At 42.6% G+C, this 22,023-nt stretch overlaps 1 protein-coding gene across 7 annotated transcripts in view; it reads right to left on the bottom strand.

Moving 5' to 3' along the window:
- Window positions 1-22,023, bottom strand: part of LOC138763621 (zinc finger protein GLIS3-like) — a 331,893-nt gene that overhangs the window by 261,525 nt on the left and 48,345 nt on the right. For 4 of the 7 annotated variants that reach the window (XM_069938097.1, XM_069938091.1, XM_069938093.1 and 1 more), the window contains 2 exons: window positions 18,398-18,584; window positions 15,980-17,069 (listed from right to left, as the gene is read on the bottom strand). In XM_069938097.1, the coding sequence (XP_069794198.1) occupies window positions 15,980-17,069; window positions 18,398-18,534 (1,227 nt within the window). In that variant the 5' untranslated portion in view covers window positions 18,535-18,584. Of the gene's footprint in view, window positions 1-15,979; window positions 17,070-18,397; window positions 18,585-21,117; window positions 21,302-22,023 lie in introns of all 7 variants that reach the window. The other 3 variants (XM_069938094.1, XM_069938096.1, XM_069938095.1) reach the window with 3 other exon arrangements.

Raw genomic sequence — 22,023 nt, 5'->3', positions numbered from 1 at the left:
TTACTGGGCTCTATAATGCCCTTTGCTAGCAGTCACCCCACTTCAGCTTTTATGAACTCTGTCCCTGGGGCTGCATCACCTACTTTTCATGGCAACGTTTGCAGTCAGGAGTGGTGTTTGGGGGGAGTGAGGGGCGAGGGACCTAGAGGGTGGACAAACCATAGGTCGAGTGCCCTGGATGGTCTTCTGGTGTATGATTCACTGCGTTCGGAGAAGTGGGTGGACCATCCAGGAATTGGTTATTTCTGACCATGAGGGGAGGATGGGGCTATCAAACTGCATCAGCATGCTCTTAAGCTAGCACTGGAAATCCAGCCCCAGTATGACTGGCACAAAGAGGTGGGACATCATGAGCAGCTTGAAGTTTTTATACTTTGTGCCTCTCACGGTTAGGGTCACAGTGCTGCACCTGTGGATTTCCATGGAGTGGGGTTTGGACGCGAGAGCTACTTTACATTTTGCAGGGGGACATTGCCAGGGAATAGCATTGGATAGTGCCCAGGTCTATAAAACTTTCAGTGCTCCCCATGTCAAAAAGGCAGCCCATAATGTGATCGTTTACCTCAATGTCCATCATGGATTGTGCCATGTTCTTGTCCAGCACAATGGAACCCAGAGTTAGCATGTTGTCAGAGTCGCTACTGCTGTAGTGTTGAGACAGCTGCCACCAAGATGGCCACCCTAGAGATCCCGAAGATGGCCACTCCATGGATCACACACTGTGGAGCCCAGAAGAGATGTTGGACCTTACGTCATCCCATGTTGTCTTCCTCCTGTTCCCACCAGAAGTGATGCCGAAAGTGGGTCAATCCAAGATGCCGACTGTAGAGCTCGTCGAAAGAATCAAAGACATGTTGATCCAAACCAAGGCTTTTATTAGCAAAAGACAGGAGCTCTTCACAGGTGGCCAACCAGTCCAGAATGATCCGACCTGGCTAGGGACACAACCCTTTAAGGCCCAGACAATAGGCGTGGCTTAGCTCTCAGCCAATCGCTGTAAGCACAGTCTAGATACAGTAACTATATACACTATGTACACTGGTGATAGATCTGTACTATCACACCGACACGGGTTGTAGTTCGCACGTGGCACTACTGGAGGGAGGTTTAGAACAGCATACCTTAGTGTAATGTCCCTTTCTCCAGCAGTTCAAGCAGGTTGTGCTACGGGCCAGGCAGTACTTCTTTGGGTGCTTGGTCTGGCCACAGTAGTTGCATCTCATGTACTTGGCAGCAGCAGTCAGGGTCCCCAAGTCTCAAGATGGTGGCACGTGCTCACCACCTGGTGGCCACGTGGATCACAGAGTAGGCCTCTTCATTCTTCTGGGCTATCCTAAATGATCAAGCTAGCTGCACGACTTCCTGTGGGGTCCGACTGCCCTTCTCCAGTAGTCGCGCACGGATGTGATTTGAGCTGAAACTGGCCACTAACCCATCACAGATGAGATCTTCTTTATAGATTGCAGCGGTCACATCTACGCAGCCACAGACCCTCACAAAGTTGTCGACAGACTCACTGAAGCCCTGGTGTCAGGTGACCAGAGTTCATGGGAGCACTATATTGTAGCCGCAGAAGGGCCATTGCGTCGTCATTCTTCTTGCAGTCCAATATTATTTAGTAAGCTCAGTGGCCCACCAATGAAAAGAGCAGATCATACTTGTCTTCGTCCACGGAGATCTTGTGGCACCACATGTAGGCCTTTAAGCAGTGCAGCCACACATCAAATTTTACAGAGGCCTCTGGATCCCTGGGATCAGTCTCCAGCTTCTCCACTCAGATCACCTTGTCCATGGCAAGTAATCAGCATATTAAATTGTAGCTCGATCAATAACCACAAGCAGACTCAAACTGAGTGATTAAAGGCTTTAATATCCTGAAACATCAGGCACATCTCTGCATGCTGTTGGCCCAGATCCAAGGCTGGTATGGAGGGAGGAGACTAGGGCTATCTGTCTTTATTGGCGATTTTACAGGGAGGAGCTACAGGGTTGGAAGCCTGTACAGTCGAGTGAGGTCATACCTACACTACTGTGTTCCACCACATCTGTTTTCTACTCGTAATAGATGCCAGAGACCATGATTGTCAGCAAGCACATTGTTAGTTTGGATGTAATTTCAGTATATTCTTGGAAAGAGTTTTGGGAAACAGATTAACAGGTTAAGTGAGGAAAGGAAAAAGGCTAAACTTCCACACTAGGCCTTACTTTTAAAATTCATTGGAAATGCTTCCAATAAATCTAAATTTGAAGTTCACCATCAAGTTATGTTTTCCTGATTCAGACCAAAATATTTACTAAATGAGTATAGTTAACACTTGACAATGGGTTAACAGTTAATTTCACACCAATTAGTGACACATTGATACAAACCAATACTGTCAACAAGCTCCAATCAAGGTGTATTTTCATCATGCAACAGGGCTCAATCAGCTGGAACACATAGGAACCTTCTGAAGGTAAATACCACCTGCTGGAGGAGCTCAAGGATTGAAACAGTGACCATTCTTCTTTCCCCCACACAGATGCTGCTTGAAACACTAAGCTTTAGGATTCAATAAATGACTTAAGAGAGGTTGCCAAGTTTTTTTTTTGGTCAGTGGGCATAAATTCCAGTAGGTATTTCCAATCATTATTTATAATTGCTCTGATCATATCATCTGGATACTTGGATTCTGTAAGTTTGCATGCAACATAATCAACAATAACTTTCTTTTAAAAAAGATTTATTTTAAACAAAGAGTTGTTGAAACAAACAAAGTTTTGCCTGGGCTGTGGCTAAGGCTAAGCTAATGCATTTTTTTTAAAATGACTAAATACTAAATGAAAGAAGCTTGACCGTAGAATTTGTTTGGGGTTTGCATGCTTAGAGTTATAAACTGCAAGCTAATTTTATGAAACTCAACATGAACAATTTAGCTGTCTTTAACATGTTTAAAGGACACAATCAGATGAATCTTATATAAGCCAAAACAGGATAAGTTAGGACAGAATGTCAAAAAGGTTCACTGAAAGAAGGTGGATTTTAAGGTGGTTTCAAAAGGGTGGGGTGAAGAGAAGGAAGGGGAGAGGGAGAGGATTAAAGAGAGATTTTCAGAATATAGGACTTGAACTTTGGGCTGTAGAGCAGATATTGTTGAATAAAGGATGCGTACAGAGGGAAAATGGGCTGGAGAACAAGTTGTTGCAAGAAACCAGAAGAGGAATAAGGTAGAGTTAGTGGAAGAGTTATGGCACTGCAGAAGGTTAAAGACTAAGGGAGAGCTTCAACAATAATTTGAACACATAGATTCAAAATACAGATAATGCTGGAAAGGAAGCCATCAGTTTCAAATTAACCATGCTTGTAGGCTGTGACTTTAGGATAGAATATGTCAATTAGGACACCAATCAACAAAGCTAAATTGTCATTAAAAAGATCTTTAAAACTGAAGTCAATGCACACCAGGGGAAAAACAACTTGGGGTTAAACAAAAAATCTGCAGGAAAAAAAAAGTAAAAACACAACGCTGGAGAAACTCAGCAGATCAGACAGTGTCCTTTATATTCTTTTTCTTTTCTTTTTTTTTCTTTGGCTTGGCTTCGCGGACGAAGATTTATGGAGGGGGTAAAAAGTCCACGTCAGCTGCAGGCTCGTTTGTGGCTGACAAGTCCGATGCGGGACAGGCAGACACGATTGCAGCGGTTGCAAGAGAAAATTGGTTGGTTGGGGTTGGGTGTTGGGTTTTTCCTCCTTTGCCTTTTGTCAGTGAGGTGGGCTCTGCAGTCTTCTTCAAAGGAGGTTGCTGCCCGCCAAACTGTGAGGCGCCAAGATGCACGGTTTGAGGCGTTATCAGCCCACTGGCGGTGGTCAATGTGGCAGGCACCAAGAGATTTCTTTAGGCAGTCCTTGTACCTTTTCTTTGGTGCACCTCTGTCACGGTGGCCAGTGGAGAGCTCGCCATATAACACGATCTTGGGAAGGCGATGGTCCTCCATTCTGGAGACGTGACCCATCCAGCGCAGCTGGATCTTCAGCAGCGTGGACTCGATGCTGTCGACCTCTGCCATCTCGAGTACTTCGACGTTAGGGGTGTAAGCGCTCCAATGGATGTTGAGGATGGAGCGGAGACAACGCTGGTGGAAGCGTTCTAGGAGCCGTAGGTGGTGCCAGTAGAGGACCCATGATTCGGAGCCGAACAGGAGTGTGGGTATGACAACGGCTCTGTATACGCTTATCTTTGTGAGGTTTTTCAGTTGGTTGTTTTTCCAGACTCTTTTGTGTAGTCTTCCAAAGGCGCTATTTGCCTTGGCGAGTCTGTTGTCTATCTCATTGTCGATCCTTGCATCTGATGAAATGGTGCAGCCGAGATAGGTAAACTGGTTGACCGTTTTGAGTTTTATATAGCAAAGGTAAAAATATATAACCGACGTTTCGGGCTTGAGCCCTTCATCAAGTTATGGGGGAATGTTGGCAGGCATCCAACAAAAGAGCATGGGAGAGGGGTGGTCACAAAGGCAGGAGGTAATAGGTGGAGAAGGGAAGGAGAGAACAGCAGCAATTAAGGGGAGGAGGGATGGCTAGGTGAATAGAGAGGGAAGAGGAGAGCAGGAAGCGGGGGGGGGGGGGGGGAAAGAGAGGAGAGAGGAGGTTAACAGAAACCAGAAAAGTTAATGCCATCTGGCTGGAGAGTGCCCAGACAGGTTTTATTCCTCCAATTTACAAATGATCTTAGTGGGATAGTATACAAGGCCATGGACAGACATGTGAGTGTGGGAGTGTGACGCAGAACTGAAATGGTTGGTTGCTGGGAGGTTTCTGACACTTGGGCAGATGGATCGTAGGTACTCAGCGAAATGATCTCCCAATATGCACCCAGTCTCTCTGTAGAGAAGGCCACAAAGGGAGCACTGGATACAGTGAATCAATCCTGTGGATACACAAGTATTGATTCACTTGAAAGGCCCATTTTGGGCCCCAGACTGTAGTGTGGAAAGTGGTGTGGGCACCTACTGCAGCCACAGTGGAAAGTTCCAGGAAAAGTCACCATCAACTCAGTGGAAGGCAGCAAAAATTTCGGAAGATCTGGACTGGAAGACCTCATCTTGGGAACAGATGTGACAGAGATGGGGAAATTGAGAGAAGGGGATAAAATCCTTGCAAGGGATAGGCTGCGAGGAAGTGTAGTTGTGGGAGTTGTTGGGTTTGTAATACATGTCAGTGGAAAGTTTGTCTCCCAAGATGGAGGAAGAGAGATCCAAGAAGGGGAGATATGTTGTCAGAGATGGACCAGGTGAGTTTGAGATCAGGGTGGAAGTTGGCTGCGAAGTGGATGAAGTTGGCTACGAAGTGGATGAAGTTGGCAAGCTCATTGCAGGTGCATGAATCAATCCCGATATGCTGGAGGAAGAGTTGAAGGGTTTACCTGTGTAGGCTTGCAGCATGGATTGTTCCACAAAGCCCACAAACAGGCAGGTATAGCTGCGACCCATGTGGGTACTGTAATGGATAAATATTTTGGGGAATTTGAAAGATTTAGAGTAAGGTTACATACACACACACATTTTAAAACAGATCTTATTTGATAGACTGAAGAACTCATATTCAATAACATTGCAGGATATCTGGAGAATGTGATGCACATTTCACAAGTAGGTGCTAATTGAACTGACGTCATAAAATGAATGGATTTGAGACAAACTGGCTACAAGTACCTTTCTGCAAGGTGCTCACAGAAAGGTCACTCCTGGGTTTTGTTTATCTAAGACAACATCTTGACAAAGGAGAAGAACTCCTGTTGTTTTCTGGAAAAGGTGGAGATTTTTGCAAGTGAGAGAGTCACATGGGCTTTCTGGCAATTGGGGAGAGGGAGAGAGAGAGAGAGATAAGACAAGTTGAACAAGCTCTCTCAGCTAGTGCGTGTGACACTGAAAAGCAGCTGAACAGTGCAAGCCAGGAAGAGCTGGTTGAAACTGATGAAAAGCTCCAGAGAGGCGGATGGCTGGAAGTGCTATTTGTCTGATGTTTCTCTTGGAATAAGAGGAACAGAATGGAACTCTGTGGTGGTGGCCTGAAGAAAAAGGTTACCATCTGGAAGACCCTGATGGGGCAAGTTTCATCAGTGAGACCTTGAGGTGGCTAATGGTGGTACCTCAGTTGTGGAAATCCTGGAACAACTAATCTCTCTCTGCAAACCCTACAAGAACCTTCCTGAGCAGTAAACACTTACCTTTCGAGCACCAAAGCCTGGTGAACTTTATACATGTTAAATTCTGTGCACAGTATAAGAATTGCCTGCATCCAGAAAACTTAGAAGAAGGAGAAGTGAGATTGAACTGTGACCCAAAGAACTTTTCATAAATTTACACACACATTACATACACGTGCACTTAGAATTAGCAGGGGATTCATTTGGGTTAGTTAAGTATAGAGATAAGTTAAAGTTTGATTCTGTTTTCATGTTTAAAGTTGATTAAAAATAACTTTTGTTTTAAAAACCACTTGTCTTGGTGAATGTCTATTGCTGCTGGGTTTTGGGGTCCTTTGGGGTCCTTTGAGACGAGTTAAAGGACATTAAAAAAACAAAATGTTGGAGAAGCTCAACAGGTTAAACAGTGTCCTTTATGTAGCAAAGGTAAAAATACATAACCAACGTTTTGGGTTTGAGCCCTTCATCAAGGTATGAGAGAATGCCGGCAGGCAACCGAAGTTGGGGGGGTATGCAAAGCCGGGAGCTGATTGATGGAGGGAAGGGACAGCAACAGTGAGGGGGATGAGGGATGTCTGGGGGGGGGACAGGAGAAATAGAAAGACAGAAAGGGGGTGGGGAAAGAAAAAGTGAGCAAGTTTAGCAGAAAGCAGTGAAGTCAACGTTAAGGCCCTCTGGCTGTAGAATGCCTAGATGGAAAATAAGGTGGTGTTCCTTCAATCTGCGGTTGGTCGGGGTGAGACAGTACATAAGGCCACGGACAGACATGTGAGCCGGGGAGTGTTGATATGGTTGACTACTGGGAGGTCACGATTGTTGTGACGGAGAGGAGGTGCTGAGCAAAGTGATCTCCCATTCTGTGACCAAAGTTTTCCAATGTAGAGAAGGGCACAAAGGGAGCACTGGATGCAGTAAATAAGTCCTGTGGATGTGTTGCTTCACTTGAAAGGTCTGTTTGGGGTTAAAGGAGAAGTAGTTTAGAGTGAGGACAAGTTCTGCCAGGTGGAGGAGGGTAGTGATAGAGAGTTACAGGTGAGTGGGATCCAGCAGTGAGATCAGGACTACAGGAGGCGTCTATGTCAGAAGCCACATGGTTGGAGTCAGCGTGGGAAGCTCCAGCCCTAGGGTGGCCGGGGCTCAATTGTAAGTCAGTGTTGGGATCTCCTGCAGGTAGGTGGACTGGGCCACAGTGGAGTTGGCGGATGAAGCATCAGGAGCTCCGGTGAGTAGGTTGAATATATGCGGGCAGCGGGATAATCATCCCCCTTGTGTTCACATGTTCCCCTCTCTGGGGTTCTGTGTCACTCTGAACTGCAACTTTGTGCTGGCCCATGTTTTCATTACATTGTGTCTGTTTCTAGCCTCTGTTGGCCTTGTATCTTCCCTGGTAGGTCTCTATATCATTCATTCAAAAGTTTTTACAATTTGTATGGTGTTAGGGTTAGAGTTAATGTTAGGGTTATTGGTGGTGTTTCTTGGTAAGCTCGTGTCTGTGTTAGGGTGTTCCTGTAATTTGTCATAAGTGGAGTCTGTTGTGGGGATTGCTGTTGTTGTGGGGCTTCTATTTGGGTTGTCTTTGAAAAGGGTTGAGTCTGGGTAAGGGTTTGGGTTAGGGTGTTAATGTGTGGACAGCGGGATCATCATCCCCCTTGTGTTCACTTGTTTCCCCTCTCTGGGGTTCTGTGTCACTCTCTACTGCCACATTAGGGTTAGGATCAGGGTTAAGGTTAGGGTTAGAGTTAGGTTGTAAGATTGGGTCTATGTTAGAGTGTTCCTGTAATTTGTCATAAGTGTTCTGGCCCAGGGAGTCTGTTGTGGGAATTGGTGTTGTTGTGGGACTTCTATTTGTGTTGTCTTCAGATGGGGTTGAGTCTGGGTAAGGGTGTCTTTATTCTCTCTGGTTGTGTCCTGGCTTAGAGAGTCTACATCAGGCAGTGCCTGTTTGAGTTTGCTGTCTGGCCTTGAGGCCCTTATGGGATTGATTTTGTGTTGTTGTGTATTTAGGATAAGGTGGAGTCTGGGTAAGGTTGCCTCTGTGATTCCTGATTGTGTCCTAGCATAGGGGGTCTGTCCTGATCAGTGCCTGGCAAAGTTAGCTGAATGGACTTAAGGCCGCTGTGGGATCAATTTTTGGTTATTTGGGAGGTTATCATTGGGTTAAATCTGGGTAAAATTACCCCTGTGATCTATGATTGTGTCCTAGACTGGGTAGTCTGCCTTAAGCAGTGTCTGGTATAGCTTTCTATAAGGTCTTAGTGTCCCTGTTAGATTAATCTTTGGTTATTTGGGGGTATTTTAGGTTAAGGTAAGTCTGAGTAAGAGTGCCAATATGCTCTGTAGTTGTGTCCTGGCCTTGGGAGCCTGCCTTCAGCAGTTCCTGGTGGTGTTTGCTACTTCCCCTTGAGGCCCCTGTGATATTCATTTTAGGTTGTTGGGGCTTTAGGATAAGGTGAAGTCTGGGTAAAGTTGTCCCTGTGATTACTGGTTGTGTCCTGTCATAGGGGGTCTGTCTTAATTCTTGCCTGACAGAGTTAACCAAATGGTCTTAAGCTCCATATGAGATTACATTGGGTTATTTGGGGGTTTTAGGATTTGGGTTTAAGTCTGGGTAAGGGTACCTTTATGCTCTCTGATTGTGTTCTGGCCTAGTGTTTACCTCAGGCAGTGCCTGTCTGAGTTTGCTGTCAGGTCTTAAGGCCCTTGTGGGACTGATTTTGTGTTGCAGGGTATTTAGGATTAGGTGAAGTCTGGCTAAGGCTGCCTCTATGATAACTGATTGTGTCCTGTCATAGGGGGTCTGTCTTAATCCTTGACTAGCAGAGGTAACCAGATGGACTTAAGGCCCATGTGGGATTACACTGGGTTATTTGAGGTGGGTTAGGATTAGGGTTAAGTCTGGGTAAGGGTGCCTTTATGTTCCCTGGGTGGTGTCCTGGCCTAGAGTCTACATCAGGCAGTGCCTGTTTGAGTTTGCTGTTAGGCCTTAAGGCCCTTGTGTGATTGATTTCGGGTTGTTTGGTGTTTAGAATAAGGTGAAGTCTGGGTAAGGTTGTCCCTGTGATTACTGATTGTGTCCTGTCATAGGGGGTCTGTCTTAATTCTAGCCTGGCAGAGTTAACCAGATGGACTTAAGCTCCATGTGAGATTACATTGGGTTATTTGGGGGTTTTAGGATTAGGGTTAAGTCTGGGAAAGGGTACCTTTATGCTCTCTGACAGTGATTTGGCCTAGAGTCTACCTCAGGCAGTGCTTGCAGTGGGAGGGGAAGGTGACCAGATGTGATGAGATGTGTGTTGGAGACAGTGGCTTGATGTGACATGGGTGGGGTCTTGTGGGAGGGGTAGATAGGAGGAGGTGTCCAACAGCTGTCTTCTGGTCTCCGTGCACCAGACCACAACAGCACCTCCCTTGTCTGCAGGTTTGATGGTGAGATTGGGATTGCAGTGGAGAGACGAGAGGGCAGAGCATTCGGAGGAGGTATACGAGAGGGAGTGGTGAAGTTGAGATGGTTGATGTCTCGGCAGCAGTTGGAAATAAAAAGATCCAGGGCAGGCAGCTGGCGAGGATGAGGAGTCCAAGAAGAGGAAGAAGGCTTGAAATGAGAGAAAGGGTCTTGGGTTGGGGGGGTGGAGGGGGTGGAGTGGAAAGTCACAGTCATGGAAGTAAATCCGGAGACAGAGGCGATGAAAGAAGAGTTCGGCATCGTGGCATGCACAGGACTCATTAAGGTGGGGTGGAGGGGGATGAATGTAAGGCCTCTGCTGAAGACCGAGTGCTCTGTCTCAGAGAAGGAAGGTCAGGAGGTTAGTAAAGACGAAGCAAGTGCCAGAGTGGGAATCAGTGTGGTGGAGGGTGTTGGGGTGAGATGGGGGTTAGGAAGGTAAGAGGGTAGAGATGGAAGGTGGGGAAGATGGAGGGTTGGAGGGAGGATATAGAGGGGAGGAGTGTATGGGGGTAAGCAGAGGGAGGAGGAGAGATGTGGTCTGAGGATTAGGGGTTTGGGGAGAAAGGGGGTCAGAGAGGGGGAAATGGGGGTGGTGTTGAGGAGGTGTAGGGGATAGGGAAGGGTAAGGGGGGGGTGAGTGAGTAGGATCCAGCAGTGAGATCAGGACTACAGGAGGCGTCTATGTCAGAAGCCACATGGTTGGAGTCAGCGTGGGAAGCTGGGACTCAAGTGTAAGTCAGTGTTGGGATCTCCTGCAGGTAGGCAGACTGGGCCACAGTGGAGTTGGTGGATGAAGCGTCAGGAGCTCCGGTGAGTAGGTTGTCGGGGCCCGGGTTGGAGTTTGCGTCAGGGGCATCGGGAACTTGGTGTGGATGCAATGCACAACTGTGCAGGAGAAACTCAGTAGATCACGTGGCAGGAAGCAAAGGGGAACAAACATTTTGGGCCTGGGCCATTCAAAAAGTATTTATCTCATATTCTTACTCCAGCACCTTTATGTATTGAAAACATTCAAATGACTAGAGTGAAACTAGTGGCAAAAAATAGTTGATGTTATGGCGGGATCAATCACTCCAGCCCTGGGGCAGCATTGCACAAGTTCCTCATGACAACGTCAGAGGACCAACCGTCAATGACCTTTTTTAAAACATTTAGTCGTAAAAATACTCATTGCTAATTCCATAATGTTTAATTTCTTTTGCAACTCCTCAACAGTTGAAATAGCTCATGTTTGTATGCAACAAGACCAAGAAAACATTAGGCATTTGCACATAAACTGCAAGCAAAATTAGTACCACAAAATGCTGCCAATAACTGTCTCCAACTATCTACCTTTGTTCAATGGCAATTCCATAGCTCAGTTACTATTAATAATCTGGTCCACTGTCTTAACTAGATGAGTTGCACTTTGGTCACAAGGACAGGTCAAAGGCTGCGTATTTTGTGACTAGTGACACATCTTCTGACTCCAAAAGCCTTTATATATCCCCGTGGCCTTCATTGGTAGGCACAGCCATTGTTTCCTTTGAATATATCAATTATTGAAATTGGATAGTGTGTGAATTGGAGAGGAAACTGATGTTATGGTATTCCTATATTTCAGTTATAAAATGCAAGGCTGCAGGACATTTCCGAAACATCAAGTTGTGGTAATCCAGCTTCATCTTTCCCAAATCGTTCTCTTTCAAATGATCACATTTTAAACTCCTGCAACCCCATTATTGCTGAAGCCACTTCCATCAGACTCAGCTTCCCTTTTGTGCCAATTGCTTTCTTTCTCTGTTATGTTTAGCATGCCACTCGTATAATTCATCTTTGAAATTGTACACTAACATAGTGAAAACATTTTGAAATGTATCATGTCACTGAAATTATCAATTTAAAATTAATAGATTTTCCCCAAAATCAATATATATTTGATATTTCTTTAACCATTGGAGTGCTACAGCTTTGCAGGTACATTTTTTCAGGTGGGACATTCAAATCTTCCCTCTTAGGTCATTTTTAAAACTTCTCAACAACTCCAAACAGCAAGAAAGTTGACCTGACATTTATTTCCCCCAACCAAAATTCACCAAAACATCGCAATCGTTCATCTACCTCAAGGGCTTGCCTTGTGAAAATTGACTGCTTGATTATCTTGGTGACTGCAGCTCAAAATAATTGATTGTCTGCATAATAGTTTGACACTTCCTGAAATTAATTCTGAATTCATGTCATTATATGTCTTTCTTAATTTAAAAGGTCGAAATGTTGTTGTTATTTCTACTCTTCATCACCCCCCCCCCACCCCCACCCAACCATTGAATAGAAGCCAATCACTCCCTTTGAGATATTCAGGAATTTGATCATTATTTCCAAACAATTTAAACTCGGTGGCATTACCAGAGCTGCTGTATTGGCAGTGCTGCCACTGGTGTGGACCCTGGAAGCGCAGGGAGCGGAGACACAATGCTTCCCCGAAGGGCCCTGCCATGCAGTCCTACTGCAGACAGCTCCATTTAGGACTACTAAAGGATTATTTAAAATCCTGCAATGCAAGGTCTGGGCCCAAGATGGCGGCACCTGTGTTCAGTAGCATCCATGAGGGTTATAAACACTGGGGGAGCAAGCAGATTAGCACAGGGCACCAGTAATGAGGAGAATGGGGGTAATTGAGGAGAAGCATTGAAGATGATGGACGGTGACCACAGCAGAAGACCGGGGGGGAGCTCAACAGCTGAGGGAGCCACACAGGCTGCGGACTGCTGGTGGCTTGAGGTCAAGGGACATGCGGGCAGCTGGAAAATGACTCATGAGAACCAGGCATCAGAACTGGAAATCAAGAGGGTTCTGAGGACAAGGAGGGTTCCAAAACGGCCCTGGATGCTGAAGGCTTCCTCGAGGTGTTGGAATATCTGGGCTCAGGTTGTGGTTAGTTTGAATTGAACTGGAGTCTAAAGGGGCCTGTGGCACTGCTGGAGGAAAAACCACAGACACTCAGCAACTCTGAGGGGACTCTTTCTCTGATCGTAAGGGGCACCAGGCAATGCTAATGGCAAATCTTTTTCTATCTGATGGCAAACTAACGGCATTGTCATGTAATATTACACTTCTGTTTTGCTACATGACAATCTGATCTGAGTTGAAGGAAATGACTATTATTTATCCAGGTCAAAGCACCACGAAGGTTGGGTGGGTTCCCGCAGATACAAAAGGACAGTTCGCTTATAGGTTCACAGGGGATTGTTTAATTGTCATTTTAAACCTTTTCTACCAATAAGTTCTGTGGTTTAGCAATGCCTCATATAACTTCTAAAAATAACAAACTTTCGAAACATTTGAGTCAGCACTTTGTTGAAAACTCAAGGGTTTAGTCAGGCTGCTTTCATGCACAGATAATTAAAGAAACAAATTAACTCTTTAAAAAAGTCTGAGGGAGTTAAGTATAAAGAAGCAAGAGCCAAAGATTCAATCTTCTGACATTGCTGAATAAACACGAAAAGGCCAATATTAGAACCACTTCCACAAGATGCTGCGGCTGATCTCTAAGCAAGGAAAGTTCTCATTAATGATAATATCCAATATTTCTCAGTGGTAATTATATTGCTGCAGACAAGTTTGAAAGAAGCAGCAAGATAAAGTACATTGCTTGCCAATCCTCACAGTCTCGACTTGCATATAAAAAATGGCCACTTTGGCAAGTAGTGGTAGCTGCCAAGGTTTGCAGAACTGTACCCTAGCAACTGGGCTAATGCCTTTAGGGAAGCAAAAAAAAGAGGAAAATTAGAATTGCAAAATGCAACATATTCTTACAGAGAATAGCATCCGTTGCCATGACTGTATTTGTTACCTGGTACAGCACAACTTGAATGTTAACCTGGAATCTAAACTATTTGCTCACAGGAAACTAATGAGACACTGAAGTTAAAAATTCCAATGTATTTTTCGAAACACATTTAATCCCCTTATTATTCATTCTACAACTATTTCCAAAAAATAATCGAGAGTTAAATCCTCTCCCTGTTCAAGCCGAATTCTCTCATCAAAACAGCTGCTTCACATTTAGCCAGCATCTGATATTGGGAACAGGCTCTTGGCCAAAGTAACAATAAGTTCCTTAGAAACTATTAGTTTCTTTATAGATTATCTTTTTCTCCAAGCTTCTGAAAACAGAAAAGTAAGAAATTAGACCGATTTTCAGTCAAACAACATTAAATTTGCTGCTTTTTCCCTTCTAATTGGCTTGAGGCACTGAAAATGTTTGAAAGGAAACCACATAATTTATCCTATTTCATGTAATATCCTGTCATGTTTTAAGGGTAATCCAAATGTTATTGTAATTTTATTTAATTCTGGTTTCATGTACAATATCATTAAATCAAATTTCCAAGAGAAACATTGATTGAAGCTAACTGACTTTAAAATATTTGTGGTCATTATTGTGGAACTTGACATTTTTAATCAACAAATTAAAGAGATGGAATTTCATCAATGAGCTAATCATTCCCTTTGTTTTAATAATGATTACCCCTTTGTGGTACAGAGGCAATATGGATCAGAGTTCTTGTAAGAGTGCTTTTAAATCTATATTAAATATATCTGGGGAGACATCTAGCTGGCACAGCAATTATGCATCCAGGATAATAAATTCCTGCAAACAGAAGACACTATGTTGCTTTATAAATCATTATCAAGTTATTTCCTTGAAGTTAACTTTCTCCAATTGACACTAATCTTGCTCAAGCTTGAACAGTAATTCCCAGCAAACGATTCTGCCATGACATCAGAGACCAGTTCAATTCTACCCATACAACATCCACACACACAATATATAAACATGAATGCCACAGCACTGAATAGGAAACAAAAGAAGAAGTATTGCAACTCTGCCTTGATTTACGCCTGGTTGCTAAAGCCATTGAGATCCATTGACATACATTACATTTGATCTTTAAATTTCCTGGTAAGGTTTGCTACGTATAAGTATCAACTTAATTATAATTAAAGGTAGTTATGATGGTGTGATCAGACATTCCAACACATCACATGTAACTCATAAAAACAGTAACAATGAATTAAACAGACCTTTGACCAAGATATTAATTACAGCTTAATAAAAGTTCAGATGTATTGTCAGAGTACATATATGACATCATAGACAACTCTGAAATTATTTTTCCTGTGGGCCAGGCAAAATTTCTACTTATCGTATAGTGCAAAATAAACTACAAGATACAGAAGAGAGAAATGTAAATAAAGAAATAAATGTAAACAAACCAACTACGCAAGATAGAAGAAAAATCAGTAATAAATAATGTGCAAAATAAGAGTCCTTAAATGAGTCTCTGATTGAGTTTGTTGTTTATGAGTTGGATGGTGGAGGGGTAGCAACTAATCATTCCTGAACGTGGTTATATGAGTCTTGTGGCACTGATACCACTTTCTAAATATGAATTATTTGGGACCAAACAATCCACTTTGTCTGGTGTATCTGAAAGTTTATCAAGATAATATAGATTATGCAATATTTATCAAAGCACAGCATATTAATCCAAAATCACTGCTGTTCACAAAAGACAGCGAAGTATGGTCATACTTGTGTTTCAATATCAAAAAGTTAGAAATAACAAAATGAACCACCATCAAAGAAAACTTCAAAGCACAACATAATTGCAATGAAGTCTGGCTAAATTGAATATACCAAAAAGTCATTTTTTTTAAAATATTCAGATACTTGCACTTCCCTCCTGATTTTTGTCAAAATTGCAACATTGTCTCTGGGCTTTAAGATATTGTGGGAGTTGGGACTTAATGCTCAGTTTGTTAATACTCCCCTTATCTACTCCAGGGGAAAATAGATAATATCCTGGCATCTATGACACAGGTGAAAGGTACGCTCAGCAGCCCCATCCCCTCATTGTGGTTGAACAGAAATCAAGTATCCATAACATCAAGAATATTATTGACATTGATTCAAATACTCTACCAACCATATTATGTGTTGGGATAGAATATGCTCCCTACATCTACAGAGCAGGAAATCCACAGTTAAGCCAAAATTCTCCAATAGCCTGAGCTGATTCTTGATTCAAAACCCCAAATTTCATTAAAAATTCCAGCTTAGCTGAGAGTATCAGACTTACAGTGTAATTATTAATTCTTCATTCTTCTCAATTATCAAGTATTTCCTCAAAACAAATTTTGTTTAAAGAGACAAAATCTATTTCTGAGCTATTGAACGTCCACATTTCAAGTTTAGGGAACATTACAAATTCTATTCTCATTGACCAAATATTACAAAAATAGTTCACTTGTGCACAGCTGCATTTTACTGGATTCACAGCAATAACAAAGCAAGATGACTTACCATGCATTTATTAGGCTTTTCTCCTGAATGAACTCTCATGTGTATCAGGAGCTTGTAGCGAGCATTAAAGGGTCTGTATCGCCTCACACACCCAGCCCAGAAACAAGTAAAGTCTTCTCCTTTGCGTTGGTCAATGTGCATTTTCTCGATGTGCCTCACCAACTCCTCTTGCTTGTCGTAGACAGCACTGCAGTCAATCCATCGACAGATCTGCTTCCCAAAGTTCTTGGCCATCTCACCTGGATCTTCAAGTTGAATCTGTCCATTGAGTAGTTGTCTGTGTAAATGAGGTATGGTCACATGGGCTTGACCAAAATGCTGCTGGGAATGGTATGGGGGAGGAGGACCATGCTGGTGGTGAAACAGTTTTGAATCATGTGAATACTCATCAATGGGCTCATGCTTGAAAAAGTTAATTTTATTGCCCCCATCTGTCATTCCATGTTGAACAATCATGTTGCCCGTGACCAGACTTAGGTCCATATTTTCCTCCACTTGCTGCAAAGGAACATGCTCAGCCCCAGTATCCACTTGTTCAGCACTGCGTGTTGGAAAGGAGGACAGGGAAGAATTAGGGGAAGACAAGTTACACTGGCTACCTAACACAGAACAAGACTGGGCAATGCAGTTCTTTCGGGTTCCCACATGGCCGCTTCCTCCAGATTGAGGGAGAAGATTGTTGGAACTGCTCCGCATCCCATTGACGCAAGCAATGAGTGACGTTGGTGAAGTTCGAATGATGGCCGTGATATCGAGCCCATCAGTTGAAAGTGGTGAAATTGAAACCGAGCGTTTTCTTACATTGCCTAGATGTAGCTTACTCAATTGACGTGGGCTGGCACTTGGCATAAATCCCAGAGAAGAGCTACTCTCATTGCTAAAGAAATTCGATGAATAAGAACCAGAGATGCCAGTGTTCAATGGCTCAGCTTCTGCTGGCAGACTGCTGGCAGCCTCGATCTCAGAATGACTGGGAATCCCTTCAGTCTCTGAAAGGAGTTGTGGCCATTCCTGTTTGATGTGCAAGTTTGGGAGACTTTCATCCAAACGCAAGATGCTGGGTGACATTGAAGTTTGAGGAGCAAGCGATCTGTAAAAGAGCCAGAAACCTGTTGTGACTCCAGTCTAAAGCAACTGAATACATACTTTTATCAATTGCTGTTTTAAAAATCATTTTATACCATGTATTTTATTCTTTAGATGTAGAAACATGCCCAAAATTAATTGAAGGACATCATCTATGAAAGATATTCACGACTGGGTCCATTAACACTTTACAAATCTAACTCAATATCTAAACCAAAGCATGATCTATTGATCATTTCCATTAACCCATTCTGTGTCTTAGTTATCACAACAACAAAATAATGCTTCAGAATCCATTTATGAAATAATGACCAATTATAACAAGTATAATAATCCTGTTTGATTTTTTTTCTGTACTTCTGAAGTCAGGTGGACTTCTGACACTTTTTTGGGTGACAAAAGATGGAAGTTATCTCCATTGATAAATGAGCCTCACAAATCAGGAACCCCCCTCCCCCCCAGAAGCGATTCGCAATTCAAAGGCAAAGTGTCAAAGCTGTTAATTTGAAACTAAAGTATTCTACACTGAGTTGGTGGACCCTGTCTGGGCGCTGGGAAAAGAGTCTACTACAATTAGTAGCAGTGCACCTGGGCTTAATCAGTTATGTTGAGGGCAAAATTATGTTTTCATGTAAAACACATGGATAGCAAAACATTTATAATTAAACAGCCTAATAGCACTTGCTGTCCAGGCTTGCACGTGATCTTTCTTTGAATCAAGTACAAGAATGATCTATATATGGTACTTTCAGATGGTTAATTGCACACCAGGTGGCCCATGGCTGCGAGATGAAACACAAGAATAATTATGCAATGATATCTTCTTGTGAAATGCTTTGCTATTCTTTGGTAAAATGTTCTGAAAAAATATATAATTGGAGGAGTTAATCAATACCTCCCGATATGGATAATTGGTTGGACAAAAGATGAAAGGCAACCAATGTCCAGGAAAACATAACTCAGGTGGTCATTCCTTTTTAGAAGAACAGGTGTTGATCAATCTGCTCTCAAACATTCAGTTTTTTCATTCTGAAATGTGAATTAATTCAATCTTTCTGCCTTTGATCTAGGTCTGTTATCCTTTGTAAATAACATTTTATCAATTTGTCTTTCAGGAGGAAACCAGGTAAAATTGAAGTTAAAGATGTGTTAAATTGGAGTAACCAATGATCGTTTCGCTGCTCTCTTGGTGAGTGCATTTTTTTTTATATCTTTAGCAGAGAGGATGTCAAAGTCAGGAAAGAAATCCAAGTTAATGGTTCAGATCGGAAATCTTCATCTGCATGCAGATTTTAAACACATGCGGTAAATATTTTTGTGGCAGAAAATAACCTGGTGTCAGAGTGGGGCAGAGTCAGTTGGCGACGGCCATGGGATGAAGACGGAAAGGTGTTGATGTGATTTCCTGAATGATTCACTGGCTCCAAACTGGCCGTTGCTATTGGCTCATTCCTCGTCACATGGTTCATTTCATCCCTCTTGCTGGATGTCGTGTAATAGGGGCTGGAACCACCATTTGCTGCAACAGAACGAAAACCTCATGTGAGATTGCTTCCTCTGCACCAATCCAAAATTAAAAGAAGCTCATAATCTGCAAAGAATGGAGCAGAATTTATTTGACCTACTTGCAATGCAAGTTGGGGAAATCGCGATACAATAACTTCAGTTTATTAATTTTGATTTACATTTTCAAAATGTTATCTAACCAATGACTCAGTGGGTCGAATACAGCTTTAGAGACCCAAGATCTTGTCTCCCTTCTGTTGTTAGAACAAGAGCAAGCTAGAGTGTTGGATGGAGATGGCCTCGACCTTCTAGGTTTAAGCAAGTAGATCACACAGATCAAACGTTCCTTTATGCTACAGGAAAGTGTATAAAACTTCATTCTGGTTATTCCTTGAGGAAGGGCTCAGGCCTGAAAGATCAGCAATATATATTTGTCTCCTATAGATGCTGAAAAGACCAGCTGAGTTCCTCCAGTATTTCAGTGTGCTTTTACTACAAATACAGCATCTGCAGACTTTCGTTTCACACAGGAAAGTATATGTCTGTCCAGGCTGGTGAAGGAAATTTTGAACCCAGTTGGAATGAACTGCATGGTTGAAGAGCTTTCTGACCCACATGTTTCTATGTAGCTGATGATTGAGAATGTCTTCTGGAATTGGTACAGATTGAACCTTCATGATTGCTAGCTAATATTCATTAATGTTGTTTGTGACGGAGTGACAAACAGAGGCACAGTAAAATAATGAATGGTACAAGCACTATTTTCTTCATTCAATATCAACAATGTCTATCCATTAACAGCATCTCAGTAGCCCTACACTACGCAGGAGCTCACCTTAACCACAAGAACATCGACATCAGCCTGCTGTTGGTTGATTACACCATCATACCAGCAAAACTAATAGTCAAACTTAGGGATCTAGGACTCTGTTCATCCCTCTGCAAAGGGATCCTCCATTGCCTCATCAGCAGATCCCAAAAAGTGCACACTGGAAACATCGCCTCCTCCTCCTCACTAAGGCTGAGGGCTTAGTCCCCTGGACTATTCCCTCTACACTTGCAACTGTGTAGCCAGCTCTGGCTCTAAAGCAATGTACAAATTCAATTATCAAATAACAGGGAATGAATGATGGACATGGAAAAACTGGTTATGTGGTGCTAAGACAAAAAAATGTCCTTGTCAGCAAGACCAAGAAGCTTATTGTGGACCTAAGGAAGCGGAGGCCAACCGACCAAGCCCCTGTCTTAATTGACGGAACGTAGTGGAGAGGGTTGGTAGTAGTTTCCTTTCCCGCAGGCCCATTATTAAAACAGATTTCCATAACAATCAATTTGTTCAATGGTTAACAAAGCAAGATCAGATTGTTTTTTTCTTTAAATTACAAATTTACTTATTCGAATTTAAATCCCTCCCACCATCTGCATACCACCACCCATCACCCCCCCCCCCACCCCCACCCCCACCTCAATAAATGCCATGATAGAACACAAGTTGCTTCTTCAGATTACTTCTCCAGAAACCTGGCTTCTCGTTGAGTCGTTCAACCACTACACTATATGCAAATTCTATTTTGGCGAGACCAAGTCTAATACCAAGGACTGTTCAGCTAACATTCTCTTCTCCAATATTGCCACTCTTCTTTCCGAGCATGAGAACTTGTCAATCTCTTCACTGAAACATCCACTGTTCTATCAAATCGGGTTCAATGCATATTCTCCATCATGTTTGGAAACCGAGACTTCAATCTTCATGCCTATGGACAGCCACCAGCCAAATCCCTCACTCCTTACACATCATCTCCATATCTTTAGTTTGTCCCCAACCTTAAAATACTCTGCGTTACTCACTGATCCATTTTTGTCAGAACACTGAACTACAAAAGTGTCTAGGAGGTGCAATATTGTTGGGGATGCATAGCTGAGATTGTAACAAATATTTCTTCAAAGGTTTACTGGCCAAATAATTGGTCAGGTAAAGAGTTCTTGGGGTCATTCTGAGTGGATATCAAATACTTCAGAAAACATAATGTTATGAAATACCAATGTTTCCTGCGAAGATCAGTAGCAGAGGACTGATTAACAGATCCTTAAGGATTGATGTCTGGTTATTTCATTGTGGAAGGAAATACTAATGCAGGATTTTGTTACAGAAGATTTAAAACATGGAGATAGAGTCCACACAGGTTAGACTGTGGGCTTGGTGAGGCAAACTGCCCTTTCAAACGTAAATAAATGAAAAGTTTAATACTATCAAGGGTTTTAAAAACTTTACATATCGCAATAGTAAGAAAGTATATTAATAGCCAAACACAAATATAAAGACCTTTTCAGAGAAAATATTGAGTGTATTTTTTTTTTCAAACTATATTATTTTGAGAAAATTATTCTGACTTGAGATGTACGATCGAGTTTGGCTCGATGTATAAAGCAGCCACACTGTAACACAGGAATAGATCTTTCTGTTCATTAATAGCTTGAGGTGCTGACTTTTCAAAACAAAATTAATCTAACTGCAACAGAGCACTGTGTGTACAGGGGCTACGTACTCTAACGGTTCAAAGGAATTGGCAGTTCACATAATAATGTCATCATGGTACCACATCATCCTGTTACGTTACAGTGTCTGTCAATGAAAAGAAACCTGCGTCTGCATCTCAACTGAGGGTGTTCAAGATGAAGCTAGCATTCCACTGGCTGACTTGAAGAGCTAAATCTGCTTCAGAAACCTAGCTGAAGATACAAAGAATTAACAAATGCAGCAATTGATAAATTTAAATAAACATACATCAACAATCTAAGTAACTGGTTATGTTTGCCAACGTCAATACAGTAAGAGTGACTTCAGCTTATTATTCTGCAGAGAACGTTGTGAGAGTTTCAGAATGGCTGATAGTTGAAACTAACTATTCACAAATTAATCATTTTTCTACGCAGATTTTAAGAAGTAATTCCTCACCTTTTCCTTTTTTTCCTTATTTTGTGAGGTTGTAAAAAAAATACAAATTTCCCATATCTGAGTAATTACAACTTCATTGCTTGCAATTAATTCTCTCCTGACCTTTTCTAGTACATTGCTGCAAACCTTGGACCATTACTGAACTCACCATTTTGATACAAATCTGAATTATAAGGATGTGCGCCTTATCAAGCATTTGATCTCTCTACTGGACACCATGACCTTTTTCCAATGCAATGCAAGTCGTCATGGGAACATCACCTCCTAGTCACTTAATAAACTGGCGTAACGCTAAGCCATGTTCCAGTAAAAACACTGCATTAAAATTCTTGCCTCGGGCAGCATAGTTAGTATAGTGGTTAGCACAATGGTGCTACCGTGTCAGCAATCAGGACAGGGTTCGAATCCCATGCTGTCTGTAAGGAGGTTGTACGCTCTCCTTGTGCCTGCGTGGGTTTTCATTGGGGGCTCCGATTTCCTCCCACCCTTCAAAACA

The sequence above is a fragment of the Narcine bancroftii genome, chromosome 5 (genome assembly GCF_036971445.1).
Source record: "Narcine bancroftii isolate sNarBan1 chromosome 5, sNarBan1.hap1, whole genome shotgun sequence".
NCBI classification, from domain to species: domain Eukaryota; kingdom Metazoa; phylum Chordata; class Chondrichthyes; order Torpediniformes; family Narcinidae; genus Narcine; species Narcine bancroftii.
The sequence above is the reverse complement of the archived record's forward strand: the minus strand, read 5'-3'. Positions and strand labels throughout refer to the sequence as shown.